The sequence below is a fragment of the Sceloporus occidentalis genome, unplaced genomic scaffold (genome assembly GCF_023333645.1).
Source record: "Sceloporus occidentalis isolate IW3139 unplaced genomic scaffold, rSceOcc1.0.p SCAF_19, whole genome shotgun sequence".
Lineage (NCBI taxonomy): Eukaryota > Metazoa > Chordata > Lepidosauria > Squamata > Phrynosomatidae > Sceloporus > Sceloporus occidentalis.
Genome location: NW_028316999.1, coordinates 3544949 through 3566413, shown reverse-complemented (window position 1 = coordinate 3566413; position 21465 = coordinate 3544949). Strand labels below are relative to the sequence as shown.

The 21465-nt window shown below is 44.1% G+C and overlaps 1 protein-coding gene across 1 annotated transcript; it reads right to left on the bottom strand.

Moving 5' to 3' along the window:
* Positions 1–9618: 9618 nt before the first annotated feature.
* On the bottom strand, positions 9619–11571 carry LOC149302322 (kelch repeat and BTB domain-containing protein 11-like). The gene has a single exon (XM_089482421.1). It carries the CDS (start codon positions 11569–11571, stop codon positions 9619–9621), a length of 1953 nt encoding a protein of 650 aa, XP_089338547.1.
* Positions 11572–21465: the final 9894 nt, after the last annotated feature.

The window sequence follows — 21465 nt, the reverse complement described above, 5'->3', positions numbered from 1 at the left end:
CTTGACATGATAGGAGTGTGATTGCTGTTAGCAATCATATATATATATAAATATATATATAATATTGTTGTTGTTTTTTGTCCAATTTTTGTGTGTTATTTTTAATAAAGTGTTTTTTTAGTCATTTTCAGTTTCGGTCAAGTGAATGCTGAATTTTTGGTTTCGGATCAGAATTTTCATTTTGGCGCATCCTTATATACTAAGCCAGACACTGAAGCGGTAGGCCTACACCACATCAATGTTTGGGTTATGCTACATTCAGGGGCGTAACTAGACGCCTCAGGGCCCGGGTGCGAGAATCTGTTAAGGGCCCCCCCACCCCCTCACCCCCCCCAAAAAAACATGATTTTTACCCAACAATTTTTTTTCAACTAATTCAACAAATTCAATTTACATATTGAATCATAATCAAAGAAAAAGGGGCGCATGTACAAAGGGCATAATCCAGGGGTGTCCAAGTTTTTTCTGCAGTGGGCCACTTCATCAGAATTGTATACGTGCGCGGGCCGCACTCATTTTTCACTGTGACAAAAAATATGGCCTTTAATAAAATATGCAGATTAAAATAAAGTAAAATGACACAAAACCTTTACTTTTCCTCTCACTGATTTCTGGGCCTTGAAAGTTTTGCGACTACAAATTCAGGATTCCCTAGATTTATTCTAGGGATGAACTAAAATGAAAATTCTGGACCAAAACATTCAGGGTTCACTTAACCAAAACCGAAAATGACCCCCACCTTTAAAAATAATAATAAAAACTCACATGTTTAATAAAAGTAGGTAACACACAATTGGACAAAATTAGCAATATGACTTGGCATGATAGGAGTGTGATTGCTAACAGCAATCACACTCCTATCATACCCAGGCAACCAGTAAATGCTGGTACCTAGGCATGATGGGACTGTGCTCGCTGTGATTGCTGTTAGCAATCACACTCCTATCATGCCAAGTCAGCCAGTACATGCTGGTACAGGGTGGCTGTAAGTGATGTGCAGACCCCATACTGCTGGCAGCATCACTACACAAGGGGGGCAGCTAGCTAGGTTTCAGCATGTACTGGCTGACTTGGCATGATAGGAGTGTGATTGCTAACAGTAGTCACAGTCCCATCATGCCTAGGTTCCAGCACTTACACATCCATCCAGTAAATGCTGGAACCTAGACATTATGGGACTGTGATTGCTGTTAGCAATCACACTCCTATCATGCCAAGTCAGCCAGTACATGCTGGTACAGGGTGGCTGTAAGTGCAGACCCCATACTGCTGGCATTATCACTACACAAGGGGGGCAGCTGGCCAGGTTTCAGCATGTACTGGCTGACTTGGCATGATAGGAGTGTGATTGCTAACAGCAATCACAGTCCCATCATGCCTAGGTTCCAGCACTTACACATCCATGCTATCACACACACACACACACACACACACACATTTATTCATATAATCATTAATTCACAGATTCATTCCCTCAATCACACACACTCATTCAAACACCCTCCCCACCCCCTTACCTGTACTGCAGCTCCTCGATGCCGCTCACAGACTTCAGCAGGGGGCGCGGCCTCCCTCTGCCTTCTCTGCTAAAGCACAGAGGAAGTAGGAAGTCACGTGAACTCCGCTTCCTCTGTGCTGTCCAGAAGACCCTCCCACAAGTAAGTAGCAGGGCTTGAGGTGCGGCTCGTGTAAGATCGGTTGCCCTGGCTGCCGATCTTACGCGGGCCGCACCTCGAGGTCTCGCGTGCCGCATTTGGCCCGCGGGCCACATGTTGGACGCCCCTGCCTTATTTTAAAAAAAAAAAACGTAAAAAAGATTTCGGGCGGCCCCTTGGCTTGGGCCCCCCTGCCGCCGGGGCCCGGTCGCAGTCGCGACCCCTGCGACCCCGGTAGATCCGCCACTGGCTACATTATTGGCAATGTCTGGCTCAATGTATAGTGACAGGTGTTGTGCTGTGCCTCAGTATATAGTGATAGGTGTTATGCTGTACCCCTGTCAATGGTTGCCTAACGACAGAAGCCATGCAGTTTTTCCCAATAATAAAAAAAATAATTATATATATATATATATATATATATATATATATATATATATTGATCCTTTATGCAGCCCGGAGCCCCCCGCTCGTGATTCGCTCATAATTACTACTTTTGCAGTGAGAGCTATAGCGCCTCCTTAAGGCATGTACTTCTATTGTTTTAACCTTTTCAAAGAAACTGAATGAAAGTACTCATAAAGTACTTATAATATGTGTTCTTCTTTGGCAATCCTATATGGGCCATTAAACTGACCCATTAAAGCTGATTTGGTTTGTTTTATTGTGAGCTCAACGTTTTATCCTTGGCTTTACTACTGCTTTACATTGCTACTTGTTTGATACCTGTGCACTGGTGCTGGTCCTAATGTATGGTCTTGGCTCTCTGCTGCCCTTAGTGGTTGCGCCCTACTTTTCCTTATATTATCATACTGGGTTCCATCCTTTATAGATCTTGTCTATTATGTTTTAAGAATGATATGTATGCACAGAATGTCATTTTTGTACCCACATTATGAATTTCTTTTTATTTAAATCACAGATGCTACAATAGTTACTTTCCTCAACACAATTTAGCAATTAGGATTTCTGTCTGTATGTGATTCAGGAAATCATGGTTCTATTACCAATACAATTGCCATTAAATACTTAAAAAAAGGCTAAACACTAGTTAAACAGAAGGATTAATCATATAATTATACCATCTGCGTTTTATATTTGCTTCTAAATGCAAAAATGATTTACATTATTATTTCCCTCAGTGTCTAAGTTTCTCCTTAAGGGTGTATAATTATATACTGTATTTTAACTAGGTTTTCACACTGTCAGATTACCCATTCAATTTATTTGGTTGGGAACACAGTGTGACAATCATGAGAAGGATCTAATGTTGGTGGCTAAAAAAAACAGTACTTTAAGATGTATAGCTTGGTAGAGATTGTGAAAGGGTACTTTTGCTCCATAAAACATAGAAAGAGTAAAAGGAGAAGAATTTAAAACTAAACTCTGAGCAGAAAACACCCTATTTAGTATATCAGGTATTGGTAAATACAATTACAATTGTGTACAAATTACTCAGCAAATGGATGTTAATTTCATTGAAATATAAATCAAATAGATAATGGCATAAATATGTTAAACCTAGCAATATTGTCGAAGGTCAAAAATATATTTAGGGCAGTAAAAAAGCAACAAAACAGTCCTATCTTTAAGCCTACACTGTGTCCAAGACAAAATTTCAGGAAAGTCAGGGAGCTACAATAAGTACAATAACTCACGACCATCATAGTATTGCAAAATCCACGTACGTAAATTCACTATTCCACTTCTCAAAGCGGGATAGAAATATTGCAGGCGGGTCAAGTTCAAAGGTCAAGTAAAATTGTAGCATCAATTTTACAGATCCCTGAAATCGCTGCCAGATGGGCAACTGTATACTGCCTCCCCAAGCAGTGTCAGGACCATAATTGCTTGTACCACAGTGTCCACCATGGTTGCAGACATCCACTGTTTATATATAAAGGGTTATCCTGCAGTATGCTGCATATTCCAATTGATGCATCAGAGCGGAGGACTTCCCATGTTTGAAATGTAGTCGTTCAACAGGAACTTCAGAACCGCACACAGCAGTCCCCAATGAAGAGCAGTCACACATAACAAGCAAATGATGTTACTGAAACAAAGTATCCAAATCCTCAGACACTTGTTACGATGTGTCTCCAACTTCCAAGGCTACAAAGATTTGTATCAAGGGTAATTTCTCAATGTACCATAAATATAAGTCCTTTTAACAATAACAGAATGCAAAAAAAACAGAATGTTGCAGAATCTTGTAATACCTTTTTTATTGGACTAACAGTATTTAAAATAATAGACGAGCTTTCGGGAGTCCTCCCTTTATCAAGTCAAACTACAACAATAACAGAAGAATGCTCATGTTAAAATGATTGATGCTCGTTTTGCCCTTAGCAGGCCTCCAGAGAATTTCTTTATTTTATTTCATCAATCTCAAAGAACATCAGATATACTCAAGCACCCAGATGCCCTTCACTCTTTGTAGTCCTGGATCCATGCTGCCCAACATTACAGGAGTTCAAATGATGGACAACTTAATTTGAGGTGTGATTAGAGATGGGGTGGGGTTGAAGTCAGGGGTTGCCCTTTGGCCACCTAGCCACTCTTTTAATGTTCTGCAAGGCAGCCACGTGGGAGCTATGGTTAAGCTCTGTGCTGGAAAATCTACCCTAAAACAAAAGAAGTCATATGATATTTTTCTAAACCGTATCACAGATACTCTTTAAAGAATACCATCTACCAGTGAACTACACAATATCATAGCAGAGACCAAATGGACAATCATGCATTTGACCCTTGTTCAGCAAGCTTCCTCAAACACTGTGTCCCAGTAATCACTGCAGCGCTCCATAGTAAAAAGTTCCACACATAACTTTTGATTAAATTAGTTTTTGTATTTTTAAATGCAAACTGGGCAGTTAAGCATATGTGGCCTACAACTCTCATTTCCTCAGCCAGAATATTGAGGGTAATGTCACAATGATTTGTAAAGTCTAAAAAGTGGTCTTATCACCATAGCAATCAATAAAATGTTTTAGCATACTTACACTCTGCCACTCACACATACACAGATTTTTTAAAGTAAAGGATGTGCAAGAGTGGGTGTCATAAATTTTTTTTAAGGACATATAGGGCTTTCTTTTAAGACATTTTTTATACACGTAACCCTTTGATTACTGTTTAACATGCAACAAAGTGGAAACAATGGTTTTACTGCTTTTATTACTTTATTTTCCATTTTGCTATTTTTTCAGTATCTCTTTCTATTCTCATTCTGACACATGATCACAGAACACCAAATTGTCATTTATGATCACTAGACTTGTGCATTCAGATTCAAATTGGAGGAAATGGTGTGTGCAGAGTCTGCCTTTTTGTGGAAGTACGTGGATGATGGAGCTGATACTTGGGAGAAGTGGATGAAGAAGAACAAGAGTAGCTGTAGAAAAAGAGACAGGGACACAGAAGCGGTCAATGGGAAAGGTACAGAGACATTGAGAGAAAGAGAGTAAAGGAGAGTGTGAGAGAACATGAGAGAGTTACTATGTGAGAGGGTCATGACCATTTTTCTTTGTAATTTGTCAAGCGAGGGTGTTTTGGAAATATTTAGTTCATAAGATCAGTGGCAGTTTGTGGCAATGTCTGCAATTTTCTGTCCTGGCATTTTCTTCCTTCTCTACTCTAGCTTACAAGTAGGAGAGAGAGAGAACATGATGGGGAGAGAAAATTACTTTAAGATACCTTGGTAATATATTCATATAAGGTGGGGTTGTTATATGTTTATATTGCTCATTAATAAACACAATTAAATAGGTTTATTTTGTGTATTGAACTCTAACATGTAGAATTTGGGAAAAAAAGTGCACAATGCTAAAACATACAGATTTCATCATTGATTTCAGCATGTGTAAGACTCAACAGTAGACAATCAAACCACTCCAGAGGGAACATCTTCAGAACACTGTTGTTTTAATAGTACAAGGTCATCTTTAGTTTGTAATAACATTGACTGTAATTGCAGGGACCTTTAACATACATAAAAAAGCTTCTGAATTTAAGATATGCAAACACTTTAAAGTTCATATTAGACACATTTTGCATAAGAAAGTAATTCATAACTAAAATACAAATGAATGATAATACATGTTTTACATGATTTTGTTTGTAATAAACAAATATTCCAAGTTTCTTGATTCTCAGAAATGTAATTTAATCATTGTGCAAAATTGCAGCTTCTGTAATGGCAACAAACAGCTTAGCTGTCAATTAAGAAATAACAAATAATATATCTAATCAACAATACATTTTAAAACCCCAAGAATGGAATACAATATCTAGAAAAAACAAAAAATCTTGCAGCAGGAGTTAAGTGCAAAAGGAGATACCAACAGGGCATACAATGCAATTTATTACAATGCACAACTATACATCAATGCATAGAATTCTGGTGCTGAATATCACTACTAACAAAAAAAACTTTTAGAAACTCTAGCAAAACAACTGCATCAAAGGAAGCTGTTATAGGAAATGTCTACATTTTTAAGTTTATTTAAAATCTAATTTTTAATATCAAATACAATTCCAGTTTTCTTGTGTGCATTAGTCCCAAAACCTTAATTTAAAAAAAAATGTGCAGTGGCATTGTATAAATATAAAAACAAAATATATGTTATTGTTGAGAATTTGGATTAACCAAATCTGCACAGGTAAAGAGAATATTACACTTTTACGACAAACAACGTGGTTCACAGTAATTCACGTAGTACAGCATATACACAAATATTATAGGAGAGAGTGAAATGAAAGTCAAACATTTTGCTGTCATATGTAAGGACAACCCGGGTCTTGTGTGTTCTCTTGACATGTATTGGTTGAAAGCTTTCCAGTTTAAAGTCATTACAAAGTGACAAGACTGTCACCGGTATCAGCATCAGTCTTATGTTATCAGTATAATGGTTAAAACATGAAGAGGGGGTCCGCAGCTGTGTAATACAATATGACAGCATGTAAGAGTTGATAAAGCTGTTTTTATATAAAATCATTCAGGATAGCAGATGGTATTATTCTGCTCCATGACTTACCATGGTTTTCTTTTGGAGGTACAGGGAAAGGTAAAGGGCTTTAATGCAGCTACTTTCCCAGTGGTGACCTGGAGTCAAAGGTGGGCCAAAGACTCTATATGGCACACAGATTGGTGCTTTTAGATATACATGAAGAGGAAGAAGACAGTTTTTTTCTAAAATAATATAAAATTAAATGTTTTACTTAATTTAAACTATAAGAGTCCTGCTTGAATCTCTTTTAGAGTCCTACTACTATAATAATCCATGTAAAATTACTGTGTTCTGTACGCCACTAGAATTCCACATACATATCTGAAATTGACATTGTTTTATTATGCGGGACACACAGCAATCTGGATTAATAACACAGCATTCCACATGAGCTGGGTTGAAATGTAATTCCTACAGAGCTACTGTAAAACCAGATCAGAGCATAAGAACTGGAGATTATGAAAATAAAGAAAATTTGCAGACTTTTTAATCATATACACATTTCTAAAACAAGGACATATTAATGTTTGATTATTAATACATTTGATATATGGTTTATATGATTTCCTTTAATTGCATTATCGGAGCAAGGCTGGATATTCCAGCGCTTACTCTGGGTAAAATACTTTATATACTTCTTATATGTGTCAATATTAATTGAAGCCTCATTTTCTTGTCGAGAACCCAATGATTAAATTATGGCAGTGTCTTCATGGAAAAGTGCTATCCAAATACTCTGTAGTCCATAGCACACTGATTTAATTTATTCTGTACATTCGATCGCCCCGGCAATGGAAAAAAAAATAAAAAGAGTGTCTTTTTCATTCTGTGTGTGCAGCTCAATGCTGAGTATTATTATAAACTGGAATAAACTGGATACTATTCTGAATTAGTTACAGATGATTGTCAAACAAAATACTTTATGGCATTACTGCAGTCCATTGCAGTCAATACCTAAATCTGATGAGTTAACTGCTTAGATTTATTGATAATCTGTATCCTGTCTAAAAATACAGTCATCCAAAGCTTTACCCAACAAGACTAGAGTTTGTATTCTAGCATTAACGCTTTACCACTTTGACGCTAAGTTTTAACATTTAAAGAAAAATTTAACTTTTTTTTTTATTATTTTGGTAAAAAAGAAAATTCATTTTAATCTTTCCAGGGTCGGACTTGGAAAGAAAAGCAGCCCTGGCATTTTAAGACCAGAAGCTGCATGTGCACAGCAACATGCTAGGCTTTTATATTCTCACAGAATGTGGCTATGTGTGTCCAGCCAGGTTCTGTGCACCAAGGAACCGGATCTGATGATAAAGCAGCAATAAAGATAAACTGTTCCACTATACCTGCTACACTTTGCCTTTGGGAAGTTAGCAAGATGTGTAGTTTTTACTCTGTAACAGGGTACATGATAACCAGGCACCACCAGATGGCAGCAAGGCCAGTCTCACACTATATAGGTAGCCCAGGAAATCTACTAGGGCCAAGCTGCAATGGGGTCCAGCAGCTGGGTCACTGAAATCTAGGCACTCACCAATAGTAAACAGTATAGACGAGAGCTGCTATAGAGTTTTGAGTCGCTGGAGGCGCACACATTCTACCTTATACTTATCAATTATAAGCTGGTGAGAGGGATCTGACTTTATGAACTTATGTCTGTGTATGATTTCTACATTCTACTTGCTGGAACTTCTCAAAGACTGGCCTCCCGCATGCAGAATTCACAAGTGTCCATCTTTAAATGGCCAATCTGATACATCTAATGGAGCTAATTTACAAATCATTTGCTTTAGTGTGGCTAAAACCAAGGGAAGCCTGCAGGAACCCCAAATGGAGACTTGAGAGCTGGCCTGATACTACTGTAAAGAGCAGAAATGAGTGAGTAAACCAATTTTAAACTTGTCCATAAATGTGTCCAAACAAGGCTTTACACAAGTGGTCCACATGTATAGTCCAAGCTGTATTGGTGCAAAGTAATTGCATGTTTTGTCTGACCAGTGAACAAGTCTACATAGCTTTTATGTATTATATTGGAATATGGATTGAAAAAGTACCTGTACTTATTAAAAAATACCGCCTGGATCAACGGAAGTGCACCAGAAAACAGAAAAATGTGTGCTGAGATCATTATTAAAATATAAGCACAATAGATTTATGTCTTTCCCAAACAAATTCTTACACACAGAAAATGCAGAATTTCTTATATTAAACATGTGTACACTTAAGCAATACAGCTGAGATTGAACTCCATTGTTGTTCAACCATGCAAATGTGTGGTGACTATTAGATAGCAGCTAATCATGCTAATCTAATATTCCATCTGAACACACCTAGCAAAGCCTGACGGGATCAAACTGTACTTTACACTCTGATTGACTCTGATTACTTTTTAATAGTATCCCAGAAAACTGCGGTTCACATAGTAGTTGATTAACTTAAGCTTTACTTTTAAATATTTACAAACATTGTAAGCTGCAGGTGAACCACCTTAGTGTATTGAATAGCAACGGGTTATACTTAAAAATGACAATAGGTAAAGCATAATGTCATGCTGGTTTTGAATGTTCACATCCAATGATTAGCAGCATTTTCTCATCAATAAAAAGAGCATCATGGTACTAGTTTCCACTTGATACTAAAGAGTTTGACTCCAACAGTATGGATGCTTTTAAAACATGTAACATCATGCATGGATTGTAAAAAGCTTTATGTAAATACCAACACGGATCTGTGCGCTGGGATTTGTTGACAATAAAATCACCCTAAATTCCCCAGAATGTATGGGGACTAAGAAAGAAATACATATTCATGCTCAGCAAAGTGAGGGACATGCATGTATTAGATACTGTGTTTATTTGGAAGCTGAATGGAGCACCCAAAATATAACTAGGGATATTAAAATATCTCAATGCTGTATGCTTGGAAAGCATTGATGATACAGATGTGAACTTTTTTTAATGGACTTGTTTGCTTTCAGGCAAAGTGAGCATAAATGGCAAGAGGACTCCTTTACTTTCTTCTGGTGAAGGGAAGTGCTCAGGCTCACAGATTTCCATCTCCCCTCCAGTTCCCTCAGGGGGCAGTGGTATCCGTAATGTGCCAGCACGGTTTACACAGTAGATGTCGCTTCCCATCACAGCACAGCGGAAGGGTAGGCTTGGTGATGGTGATCCTGGTCCAGGGCGTAGCAGACTAATACCTTCACTCCAGTGTCTGGCCATGGAATTGTAGGTAAACACACTAAGCCCATGTTCTCGGCTAACATCGAACCGGTAGATGCAACTTCGGTGGGATACCATGCCAGCAGAGCGTCTGCGACTGTTATTGTAAGGACACTCCTGCCATTCATCTCTCTTTGGATCATATTTGAGTAGCCGATAGAAGAGTGTTCCCCCAGATACATAGATCTCTCCATTACAGGTGGTGGCTTCATGCGCTACTGCAAATGCACCCTTTGGTAATGGAGCCACTGGACTCCAGCGGTCCATACGGGGATCATACTTTTCCACTGTAAAAAGGCACTCTCCTCCAATAGCATACAAGTACCCATCAAGGGCCAAAAGCTTGAGTTGGGAACGAGGTTGTGACAAAGGTCGAACTTTGTCCCAAGAGTCAGTTAAAGGGTTGTAGCAGAAGACTTGGTCAGACAACTTGGCTTTATCACCGTGACCTTTAATACCACCAGCAATAAATAAGTAATTATAGAGCACACATGCCCCACACCCCTTAGTGTTCGCTTCCTCTGGCAGTCTGGTGAGGGATCTCCAACACTTGTTCGATTCACTGTAACAGTGTACCTGATAACTTGATCCATCCTCCTCCAAGGAAACCATTGAAGAAGGGCTCTGTGGTCTGCTACTTTCCCTGCTTTGGGGTCTACTACTACTGCTCAGGCGCTCAAAAGCATCATTTATTTCTGCCACCACCAAGTATTGTTTTCCTTCCATCCTCCTCTGCAAAATGAGATCCCTTTCTGCTCCTGTAAGCTTCCCATAGACTGCTGGGTCCTTCAGGACCAAGAGGAAGTGGTCACTCATAAACTTGTATGCTGCCTCCTTAAGCTCATTCAGCCTCTGTTTCTTAGCAATAGAAAGAACCTGATAGCAGTTTTTCTGTGATATCTGTGACCGCATGCTATCCATAGCACATTGCACAGCACAGGGTATTTGTAGGAACTTTGCACCACTAATTACTTCCACCACATTATCCAGCTTTACTACAAGCTGAGAACTATAAATGTAGTCGACCAACAGTCGCAGAGTCTGGTAGCTAACACCCTTTATTTTTAGGATGTCTCTGGATGATCGTGCCCTGAAGTAGTCACTTTTTTCAGCTAAAACTGCCTTATGAGCTTTAATCCTCTGTCCACCAGCCACTTCAATCACTAGGTCAGGTTCTGCCTGGGGTACAGGGGTGGCTAAATGGACATTCATGGCCTCTTGCTGAGCACTGCCATCTACTTCCCTTTTTCCATATAACAATCTCTCAGACTGCTGATTAAAAAACTTATGAGTCTCAGATATGCTACTTGCCTCCCCATCCTCTTCTGATTCAGAGGTAGCATTGCTCATGTCCCACCGATTCTGCACCATGCCACTCTCACTAAATGGTTCAGAGAAGGACCTGTCATCTACATCACTGATGAATCCCTTCGAAGAGGTCTTCTCATCTCCTGGGGATTGCAGAGGGTCACATTTGTCATCTTGTATACTGTAGCCTCCATTGGCCTCAGTGTGGCGTTTGATATCCATTGTGCTGGTCTGAACTGAATTAAAGCTGCCAATTCCCTCCACGCAATCTCCGGTGGGGTCCTCTATCTCACAAGTCTTTTGTGTAAAAGTTTCAGATCTGCCTTCATTTGTATGCAAACCACTTGAATAACATGCAAAGGACACTGAGTTTTCCATGTCAATGTTGCTTCTCCAGGCAAAAAATCACATAACTTTCTTATATTACTTTCTTTTCTTGCCTTACTCCAATTTCTTTGGCATTTCACCAATTAGGGTTTGTTTCAACACTGAGCCTTTTACCGACTGCTGATCTTCTGCTTCAGGGCTAAGGGGTGTGTCAGGTTTGCAGCAGTTACATATTAAGACTGAACTGTTGAACTTTGAAATATTTCCATCCCTTTAATATTTGCTTAGTAATGATTGTTTTATTATCAGTACCAAAGACGTACAATTGTCGATATTAAGTCACTTTGGCCTTAACATTTATATCAGTGTTATTTCAAAACACAAAATGTAAGGGAAGCTGTCCAGTTCACGTTAGAACATGTTCTGATTAATAACGGTAATGAGTCACTTTTGATCCACTTTTGTATCTGCACTTACATAAAAACATGCCTTTAGATTTTTTTTAGCAACTTTGTTCCTCTGTTCAGCGGCAGTGAAACTGAGTGGCACTCGATTATCTCAAAGGTGACACTATCTGGGCAGTTATAATTCTCTTCAGAAGTTAAGCAGCTTTTATTTATATAAATATGTGTTCTACTTCTGACTGCAAACTCTCAGCAGTGTAAAATTATGCCTCGTCTTTTTACATTTAGTTGAAAGGTTTTAGCAAATTTTTCTGGGCATTAATTCGTGTGTTGATTCTCTATTAGCCTGGAAATATTCACCAGATTCTGAAAAATAGAAAAAAAACAAGCTGAGTATTATTATCATGCATTTTTTCAAGACAACATTTTATACATTGACTTATGTATAAGTATAGGTGACAGAAGCAGTTAGAAAACAGCTGATTGATACATTAACTTTACTAATACACTTATTTAAGCATTATATTACTGGAAATTGATTTGGGAAGCAAAACTGCCAATTGCTCATTATCTTAAAGATTAGTCAGAAAAGCAAAGCAGTTCTGCATCAGGGGAAAAAACGTAAAGGTAATCTAACCTGCCCCACCTTAAAAGAAGAGAGATTTTCCAGTCACCCCTTTGCAGAAAGACTGGGGCTGTGAAGCAAAAATTATTTGTTATATTATTCCTGGAAGTGAAAGAAAAAATAATAATATAGCTTCATGGGCCCATTATTCTCTTATAATGGGGCTCAGCATTCACAGACAGCAATGGCCAAACCAGGGTTGACTGGGCAGCCCTTACACGTTAAGGTCGGTGACCACTGGTTAGCATACCTGGGAGCTCTCTGGGTTTGACTCAAATCCTCGGGGTCGCAGGAGCGGGGTCTTGACATGCCCCGCCCCCACCCATTTCCTCTTGAAATGGAGGTGTTTCCCACCGATGTCAGCGGGACCGCCCCCAACATCAGCAGGAACGTCCCACTGATGGCAGCGGGACCTCCCACCGACAGGGGGGGGCCGACAGGGGGGGGCCGCGTCCCGCAAGGGAAGGCTCCGGGTAACCGGAGCCCAGAAGCTCTCAGATATGCTGGTTAGATTCATGCAGTCTCACCTTACTCATACACCGTGCAGCTGTACAATGCAGTAGCCAATCTGCTGCTGGAGCGGCAGTGTCTTTAAATCTTTTGCCCATTTGCCTAGTGGCCAGACTGCAGACTGGGACTGCAGACAGCTCAAAGAAACACTGTGATAGAGGCCTCTACTCATACATAACCCTCAAAGAGGCCTTTGTCCACACAGACCTCAATACACGCTGAGTAGCAGGATATCATGGCATATGTCTGTGCTTAGCATGAGTAAGTAGTACAAGGAAGCAATGACATGGACATCTTATTATATGATATCTTCAATCGAAACAGATAAGGCGTGTCTGGTATAACACAGGGCAGAATAAAAACATTCTCCCTTGAGACACGTAGAGATCTAATTAATTAGAACAAAAGTAAACAGTGCCAATAGAAAATCCCTAAAGAACTCCTTCAGAATTAGAGTAATATTATGATCCTGGCAGTTTCACTGAATATTGCTAAACTGCCATTTTGAAATTAATTTTATTCAACCTCTTAGGTACACAAGCTGCAAAAACTTTGCCCCTCCTTATAATAATTTGAAAAAGTTGACTCTCAATGTGTCAAAGAATAGCTTTGTTGTATGACTCCTGCTTAAAAAAAAGCTTTGAACTGTATTTCATTAAACCAAACTGCCCCCCCCCTTCTTCAGCCATAGGATATTAGTCACTAGCGCAGCTAGCTCTATTACCCACTCTTTACTGCTACGTCCAATTTTATTAAACTGGGTGATTTTCCTCAATAGTTGTTTTACTTTTTTTTTTTAAACTGCATATTATACAAATTGCACCACAAAATTATTTGTCATGGCAACAGCTTCTAATGGTTACTTTCCTTTACTTTAGCTAATGTCACTATAGCATTCCTGGCACTAACTTCATCTATATACTGAGTGCTTCCAGCCTTCAAACACATCTATAAAGTTACTGGGCAGGATTCATTAAGTGCTATTTTAAGACAAAACCCCACACCGAATCGCTGTATATATTGATTTAAATCATTTTTATCTACCAGTAGGGTTTTCTGACTAAACATTAATCTTGGCAATTACACTTCACCCACTTACTCAAGGTCACCTGTAATGAATATTATTAAATATACTGCTCCTCATATAATGCCAGGAATATACAAATAACACAGAATAATCTCACTCTCCTTTTATTCAGATGAAAACGACATAACAAAAACTAGGTTTCAATTAGTTATTCAATATGCTATATGTCAGGCCCGGCCGGGAGCACCTACCTCGCTGCGGGGGCCGCCGCCTCGGAGCGCGATCCCCACCGGCAGTCCTCCTCGCGACGTGGCCACGCAGAGTATCGGGTCCGGCGTCGCGGGAGACGTCGGGCAGGAGGTCTAATCCTGCCCGCGGACCTCCCGATCACGGCGCGGCACGGCCTCGTGGCAGGCCGCGCTCCCGGACTCCCGGTCTGCGGGCACGAGGTGCCGAGCACGAGCCGCGCACCCGGAGAGGAGGGGGGCGGGGCTTAACCCCGTTTATGCAACCTCCCTCTCCCACAGCCACCAGAGGGAGGGGGAGGAGATAGACCCAGCTCTGTCTCCCTACACTCAGGTGTAGCAAGGGGGAGGGAGACAGGCACTTTGAGAGGTAGGAGTACAGGTGATAGGGGTGGGAGCCTAATTACCTGCCCCTATATAAACTCCCCAAACCTCTACACCAGTGCTTCTTTGTTAAGCTTCAAGTACTTGCTTATCCCAACCTCTAGTACTCGTGTCCTTGGTATCCCGACCTTTTTGGCTTTCGTCTTCCGTTTATGCTGTCTGCTGGCTGCCTTGACCCTTGGACCGTGACCTCGACTATTCTCCTGGATTTGCCCCTCTTTGTGCTACGCTCCTGGACTCTGTATAGTGGTGCCTGCGCCACGCTCCGCACCCCTCACCTGACAAAACAAAGAAGCCAATATGGAGCCTGCAGGCGCTGCTGATGCGCTCCACACCCTGACCCAGCAGATTGCGGCTATGGCCCAAAACATGATGGACCTACAGGAGAATCAACTCCTGCTCCGCCAACAGTTCCAAGTCGTCCAAGGGGCCATACCCCAACCACCTCCAGTAGGTGTTCTTCCCGTACCCATTGGGGAACCAGTGGCGGAAGGGGCTGGGGCCCACCCTGAACCCCCTGTTCGTTTGCCTCCTGTCTTTGACGGAGACCGCACCAAGTACCAGGCGTTCGTGACCTCGTGTGAACTGTTGTTTGCGTTAAAGCCCCGCACGTACGCTACGGACTTTGTCAAGGTGCGTTCGGCGATCTCCCTCCTGTCCAATGGACCCATGATCTGGGCCCATCACCTGTTGCTCACGCAACACCCAGCCTTAGAGACTTGGGGACTGTTCCGCCAGGCCATGGACGGCTTATATGCGGACCCCCACAGAAGGGGGACTGCTGAGAACCTCCTCCATAACCTCAGGCAAGGACGCAAGCCGGTGGAGGACTACATTTCCGAGTTCCGGAGTCTGGCCACAGAGACACAGTGGAATGAACCCGCACTGCTTCATCAGTTCCGGCTCGGGTTGGCGGAGTCCCTCAAGGACGAATTAGCCCGGGTAGACCCCCCGGCCACTCTGGAGGCCCTGATTCACGCAGTCACCCTATTGGACCGCCGTCTCCGGGAACGTCGCATAGAGCGGGGTCCTCCTCCTCTCTCTCGTCCAGGCTTCCCCAACCGTCCTCCAACTGCGACTCCGAGTCCTTCCTCCAATGATGCTGTGGAACCCATGCAAATCGGGGTGGCAAGAGGACCCCTGTCGACAGCCGAAAGAACCAAACGGAGGAACGAGAACCTCTGCATGTATTGCGGGAAGCCGGGGCACTTGGTTCGTGTATGCCCCCTAGCACTGCCTCGAGGTAAGGCCACGTCTTTACGTACCTCTTTATGTCTCAACGGGGCTGCCTCTCACCTCTCCGTTCCTGTGTTATTGCAGTGGGGCGATAAGTCCGTACCCCTACGCGCCATCCTGGATTCCGGGGCCAGCGAAAGCTTTCTGGACACTGACCTAGCCCATCGCCTTCACACCCCCACACGTCTCAGGGACCCACCTCTCGAAGTCCGGCTGGTGGACGGGAGACCGATATCATCAGGGCCGGTGACCTCCGAGACTATCCCTCTCCGCCTTACCGTCGGAACGTCACATCACGAGACGGTGGTCCTCAACCTTGTCCACACTCCCATGTACCCCCTCATCCTGGGTCTTCCCTGGCTCTGTAAACACAATCCAGCAATAAAGTGGTCGTCAGGAAAAGTCACGTTTTGTTCGACCTTTTGTGTGCACCATTGTATCGCGAGGGCTGCGCTCTCCCTTATCGAGCCTTCGTCGACTCCTTCAGCTGGGGCTTCTATGCTACCCGCCCCATACCGTGGTTTTGCCTCCGTTTTTGACCCTAAGGAAGCTGAACGTCTTCCTCCACACAGACCGTACGACTGTCCTATCGATCTCCTCCCGGGGGCTCCCATACCGTTCGGTCGTATCTTTCCCCTCTCGGAACCCGAACTCAAGATCCTCAAGGAGTACATCGAGGACAACCTGAGGAGAGGCTTCATCCGACCTTCCACTTCCCCGGCCGGTGCCGGGATCTTCTTCATAGGAAAAAAAGATGGAGGACTCCGACCTTGTGTCGATTACAGGGAATTGAACCACATCACCATCAAAAACAAGTATCCCCTGCCTCTGATTCCCGAGCTCATGGACCGCCTACGGGAGGCGCAAGTGTACTCCAAGCTTGATCTACTGGGCGCCTATAACCTGGTTCGCATCCGGAAGGGGGACGAATGGAAGACAGCTTTTAGTACCAGATACGGACATTACGAGTACCGGGTCATGCCGTTTGGTCTCTGTAATTCACCAGCCACCTTTCAGCGGTTCCTCAACGACTTGTTCAGGGACGTGCTGGACTCATGTGTTGTGGTCTATTTGGACGACATCCTCGTCTACTCATCCTCACTCGCAGAACACCGAAAGCACATGGCACTGGTGCTGACTCGGCTCCACCAGAACCACCTCTATGCCAAGCTCTCCAAGTGCACCTTCGAAACCACCAGGGTGGAGTTCCTGGGGTTCATAATCACCCCGGGGAAGATAGAGATGGACCCCAGAAAGGTGATGGCGAAAGATTCATCGGTTTCGCCAACTTCTACAGGCGGTTTATCAAGGGGTTCTCTCGCCTGGTCCTCCCCATCACCAGTCTCACCAAGAAACATACCAAGTTTCGGTGGACACTACCCGCGCAAAAGGCGTTTGACATGCTGAAACAGCAGTTCACCACAGCCCCCATCCTCGTGCTCCCAAATCCTCTGAAGGCCTACTGGTTGGAAGTGGATGCCTCGGAGTCCGCTGTGGGGGCCGTTCTCTCACAGCGCCACGGAGCCCAAGATCTTCTCCATCCGGTCTCATATTTCTCCAAACGACTCTCCCCGGCTGAGAGCAACTACAACGTGGGGGACCGGGAACTCCTCGCCATCAAGATGGCCTTGGAGGAGTGGCGGCACCTGTTGGAGGGAGCACAATACCCCATCACCGTGTTCACCGACCATCGCAACTTGGAATATCTTCGTACAGCCAAGAGACTCTGCCCTCGGCAAGCCCGATGGGCGCTGTTTTTCACTCGCTTTCAACTCCATATCACCTACAGACCCGGGACAAAGAACACCAAGGCCGACGCCCTATCCAGACTGTACGACCCGGTGGAGGAACCAGTCTCGTCACAAGACGGGATCCTACAGTCAGCCCACTTCTTGGGCATACAGACGTCCCTCATGGACGACCTCCGTCGACACAGCCGAACCCTCCACTCCGAACCAGAGACGGTGTCTTGCAAGGCCTCTCAGGGCCTGTTCCTGAAAGACGGGTTGGTGTATGTACCCCTCCTCGCCAGACACGCAGTTCTCCGCGCAGTCCATGACCTTCCCTCCTCCGGTCATGGAGGACACCGTCAGTCCCGAGACCTCGCCCGACGATACTTTTGGTGGCCGACTATGTCAAAAGACATCGAGCAGTACGTCCACTCATGTTCAGTGTGCGCCCGATCCAAGAAACCCACCACCAAAACAGCAGGCCTCCTGCAACCCCTCACCATCCCCGAGCGACCATGGACAGACATCACCGTGGATTTCATCGTGGACCTACCACCCTCACAAGGCCACAACACAGTCATGGTGGTGGTCGATCGTCTCACAAAGATGGCACATTTCGTCCCCACCACTGCATTACCCACGGCGGCCAAGACGGCCGACCTGTTTTTGCAGGCCATATACAGACTACATGGGACTCCCCACACAGTATTGTCAGACCGGGGGACCCAGTTCACGTCCCGATTCTGGAAAGCGTTCTGTAAGGGTTTGGGAGTCCATCGCTATTTGTCCTCCGCATATCACCCCCGTACCAATGGCCAAACGGAACGGGTGAACCAAATACTGGAACAATACTTGCGCTGCTACGTCTCGCACCTTCAAGACGATTGGCTCGCCTTGCTACCATTGGCGGAGTTCTCATACAACAACCACCTACAACGGTCTATAGGGATGTCTCCCTTTCAAGCGGTTTACGGGTACAACCCGTCCTTCCTCTTCGACCTTCCATCCACCGAGGGGGTCCCTCCGGCCCGGGACCGTATCCAGCTACTACAACAAACCGTCCCAGTCCTCAGAGCTGCACTGCAGAAAGCCCAAGAACACCACAAGAAACAATTCGACAAACACCATCGGCCGCATGCCCCTCTTCAAGTGGGCGACAAGGTGTGGCTCTCCTCCAAATACATACCCACTCGGACACCCTCCAAGAAGTTGGGTCCCACCTATCTAGGACCCTTTCTCATCACCGATTTGATCGGTCCGGCTGCCGTCAAGCTCAAGCTCCCTGACTCCTGGGGTATTCACCCAACGTTCCACGTCTCCTTGGTGAAGAGATGGGTCCCTCCTCTGGATGCTGGGGGAAGCAGCATTCCTCCTCCTCCGGTTCTGGTGGACGACGACCAAGAATACGAGGTGGAGAGCATCCTTGACTCCCGCATCCGCAGGGGTCGTTTTGAGTACCTGGTTCTGTGGAAGGGATACGGCCCGGAGGAACGGTCATGGGAACCCCTGGCCAACGTTCATGCCCCTGCTAAGATCCGATCCTTCCATCGCTCCCATCCTGGTCGTCCTGTTCCCTGTCGCGCCCGGGGGTCGCGTGTACGAGGGGGGGTATGTCAGGCCCGGCCAGGAGCACCTACCTCGCTGCGGGGGCCGCCGCCTCGGAGCGCGATCCCCACCGGCAGTCCTCCTCGCGACGTGGCCGCACGGTCCCCGGACCGTGCGCCACGCAGAGTATCGGGTCCGGCGTCGCGGGAGACGTCGGGCAGGAGGTCTAATCCTGCCCGCGGACCTCCCGATCACGGCGCGGCACGGCCTCGTGGCAGGCCGCGCTCCCGGACTCCCGGTCTGCGGGCACGAAGTGCCGAGCACGAGCCGCGCACCCGGAGAGGAGGGGGGCGGGGCTTAACCCCGTTTATGCAACCTCCCTCTCCCACAGCCACCAGAGGGAGGGGGAGGAGATAGACCCAGCTCTGTCTCCCTACACTCAGGTGTAGCAAGGGGGAGGGAGACAGGCACTTTGAGAGGTAGGAGTACAGGTGATAGGGGGTGGGAGCCTAATTACCTGCCCCTATATAAACTCCCCAAACCTCTACACCAGTGCTTCTTTGTTAAGCTTCAAGTACTTGCTTATCCCAACCTCTAGTACTCGTGTCCTTGGTATCCTGACCTTTTTGGCTTTCGTCTTCCGTTTATGCTGTCTGCTGGCTGCCTTGACCCTTGGACCGTGACCTCGACTATTCTCCTGGATTTGCCCCTCTTTGTGCTACGCTCCTGGACTCTGTATAGTGGTGCCTGCGCCACGCTCCGCACCCCTCACCTGACACTATATCCTGCCAAAACTCACAGTAATACCAGACCTGGCAATATTCAGCCAGGATAGCAAGTTATTCATCAATAATTTCAAATTGCATTCAAGCCCAGTACAAAAAAAAAATGGTTTTATGTGGAATTTTACAAAATTCATTCATGAAAAAAAGATTATGATAGTGGCCAAAAATCTTTTGACCAGAATAGCTCAGGGGATTTTCCCCAATGTCTTCTTGTCAGCCCTCCCCTGAGTAATACATTATATACCTCATGATACACTTTTTGTTCACTATGTCTAGTTTAAGTTGGTGCGCTTGCTTATCAGCTATGGTAACCATTGGAATGTCAGTAGAATGGAGTATTACATAGCAATCATTCAATGAATGCATTTTGCGCCTCTTGGTCAACTGTTTCTTGGGACTGGGGTTCTACAAATATCATATGACAATTGCTTTTTGGGGGGAACAAAAACCAACAGGACACTTAAAAAGTAAACCCAAATCAGCATTCCGCTTACCGACTTCATGGAAATATTTAAACCGTATCTGGTACAGTTGAAGGTGGAGGATCATGAATGATGGGACACCAATAAAACATACCTATATTTGTGATTAATGTTTAATGAATAAATCCATGCCCTTGTACCATACATTATATCAGAATCACCTTGACAATATTTTTACTAGTACAAAAAGGGAAGCACATTCTAAAAAGCATTTAACAATCAAATTTGGAGTCCTGCTAAAATGACCGACATGTACATACAACAAAACAAGGAATCGGTACTGAAAAACAAATTCTATTTTAGAGCCTGATTTTTAAGCACTTGTCTTTTTCAGGGCAGTTTGCCCTATTAGGTGATTATGTTTTCTCATGGGCTGCAACCCAATGATCTCCTTTGTAACTGACCCATTAACACATTGTAGGACTGTGATTCTCTGCCATTTGCTACAGAACCTTCTATGGTGCTTTGCAGAAAGAAGATGAGCAGTGAAAGCAAAAGATCCCCGAGGAGCCCTCCCCTCTACACCAAAGGTTCAGGAGGGGCTTGAGGAGTTGCACCCCTCATACATACATCACTAGAAAAATGAGCTATGAATGCCTGAAGAAGGATAAACCTATATGCACAACACACACTCATAATATTTAGCAGGCTGTTTGTGATCTATCACTCAGCATGCATACACAGCACGTAACCAGCCCTGTTTACTAAATCAGCAAATCCACCCATATGTGTTAATGTTCTCACCATGCCCTAGCAGATGAAAACCCACATTTTTGTCTTGCATAATCATTTTTCAATGACCTGAAGACATGATTGGTAGTGGAGATCCCAAGCCTCTGAATCTGTTCCAGGCTGTCTGCCTTGATGATGTAATCTATTACAGCTTCTTTCTTGTTATGAAGGGGCTACTTAATATTGTAAGTTTACCAAAGTAACTATTGAGAACCTAATGCCTTTTCTATGATTACTATA

Coding starts and splice junctions, on each gene's coding strand:
- LOC149302322 (XM_089482421.1), bottom strand. CDS start 11,571: ATGGAAAACTCAGTGTCCTTTGCATGTTATTCAAGTGGTTTGCATACA.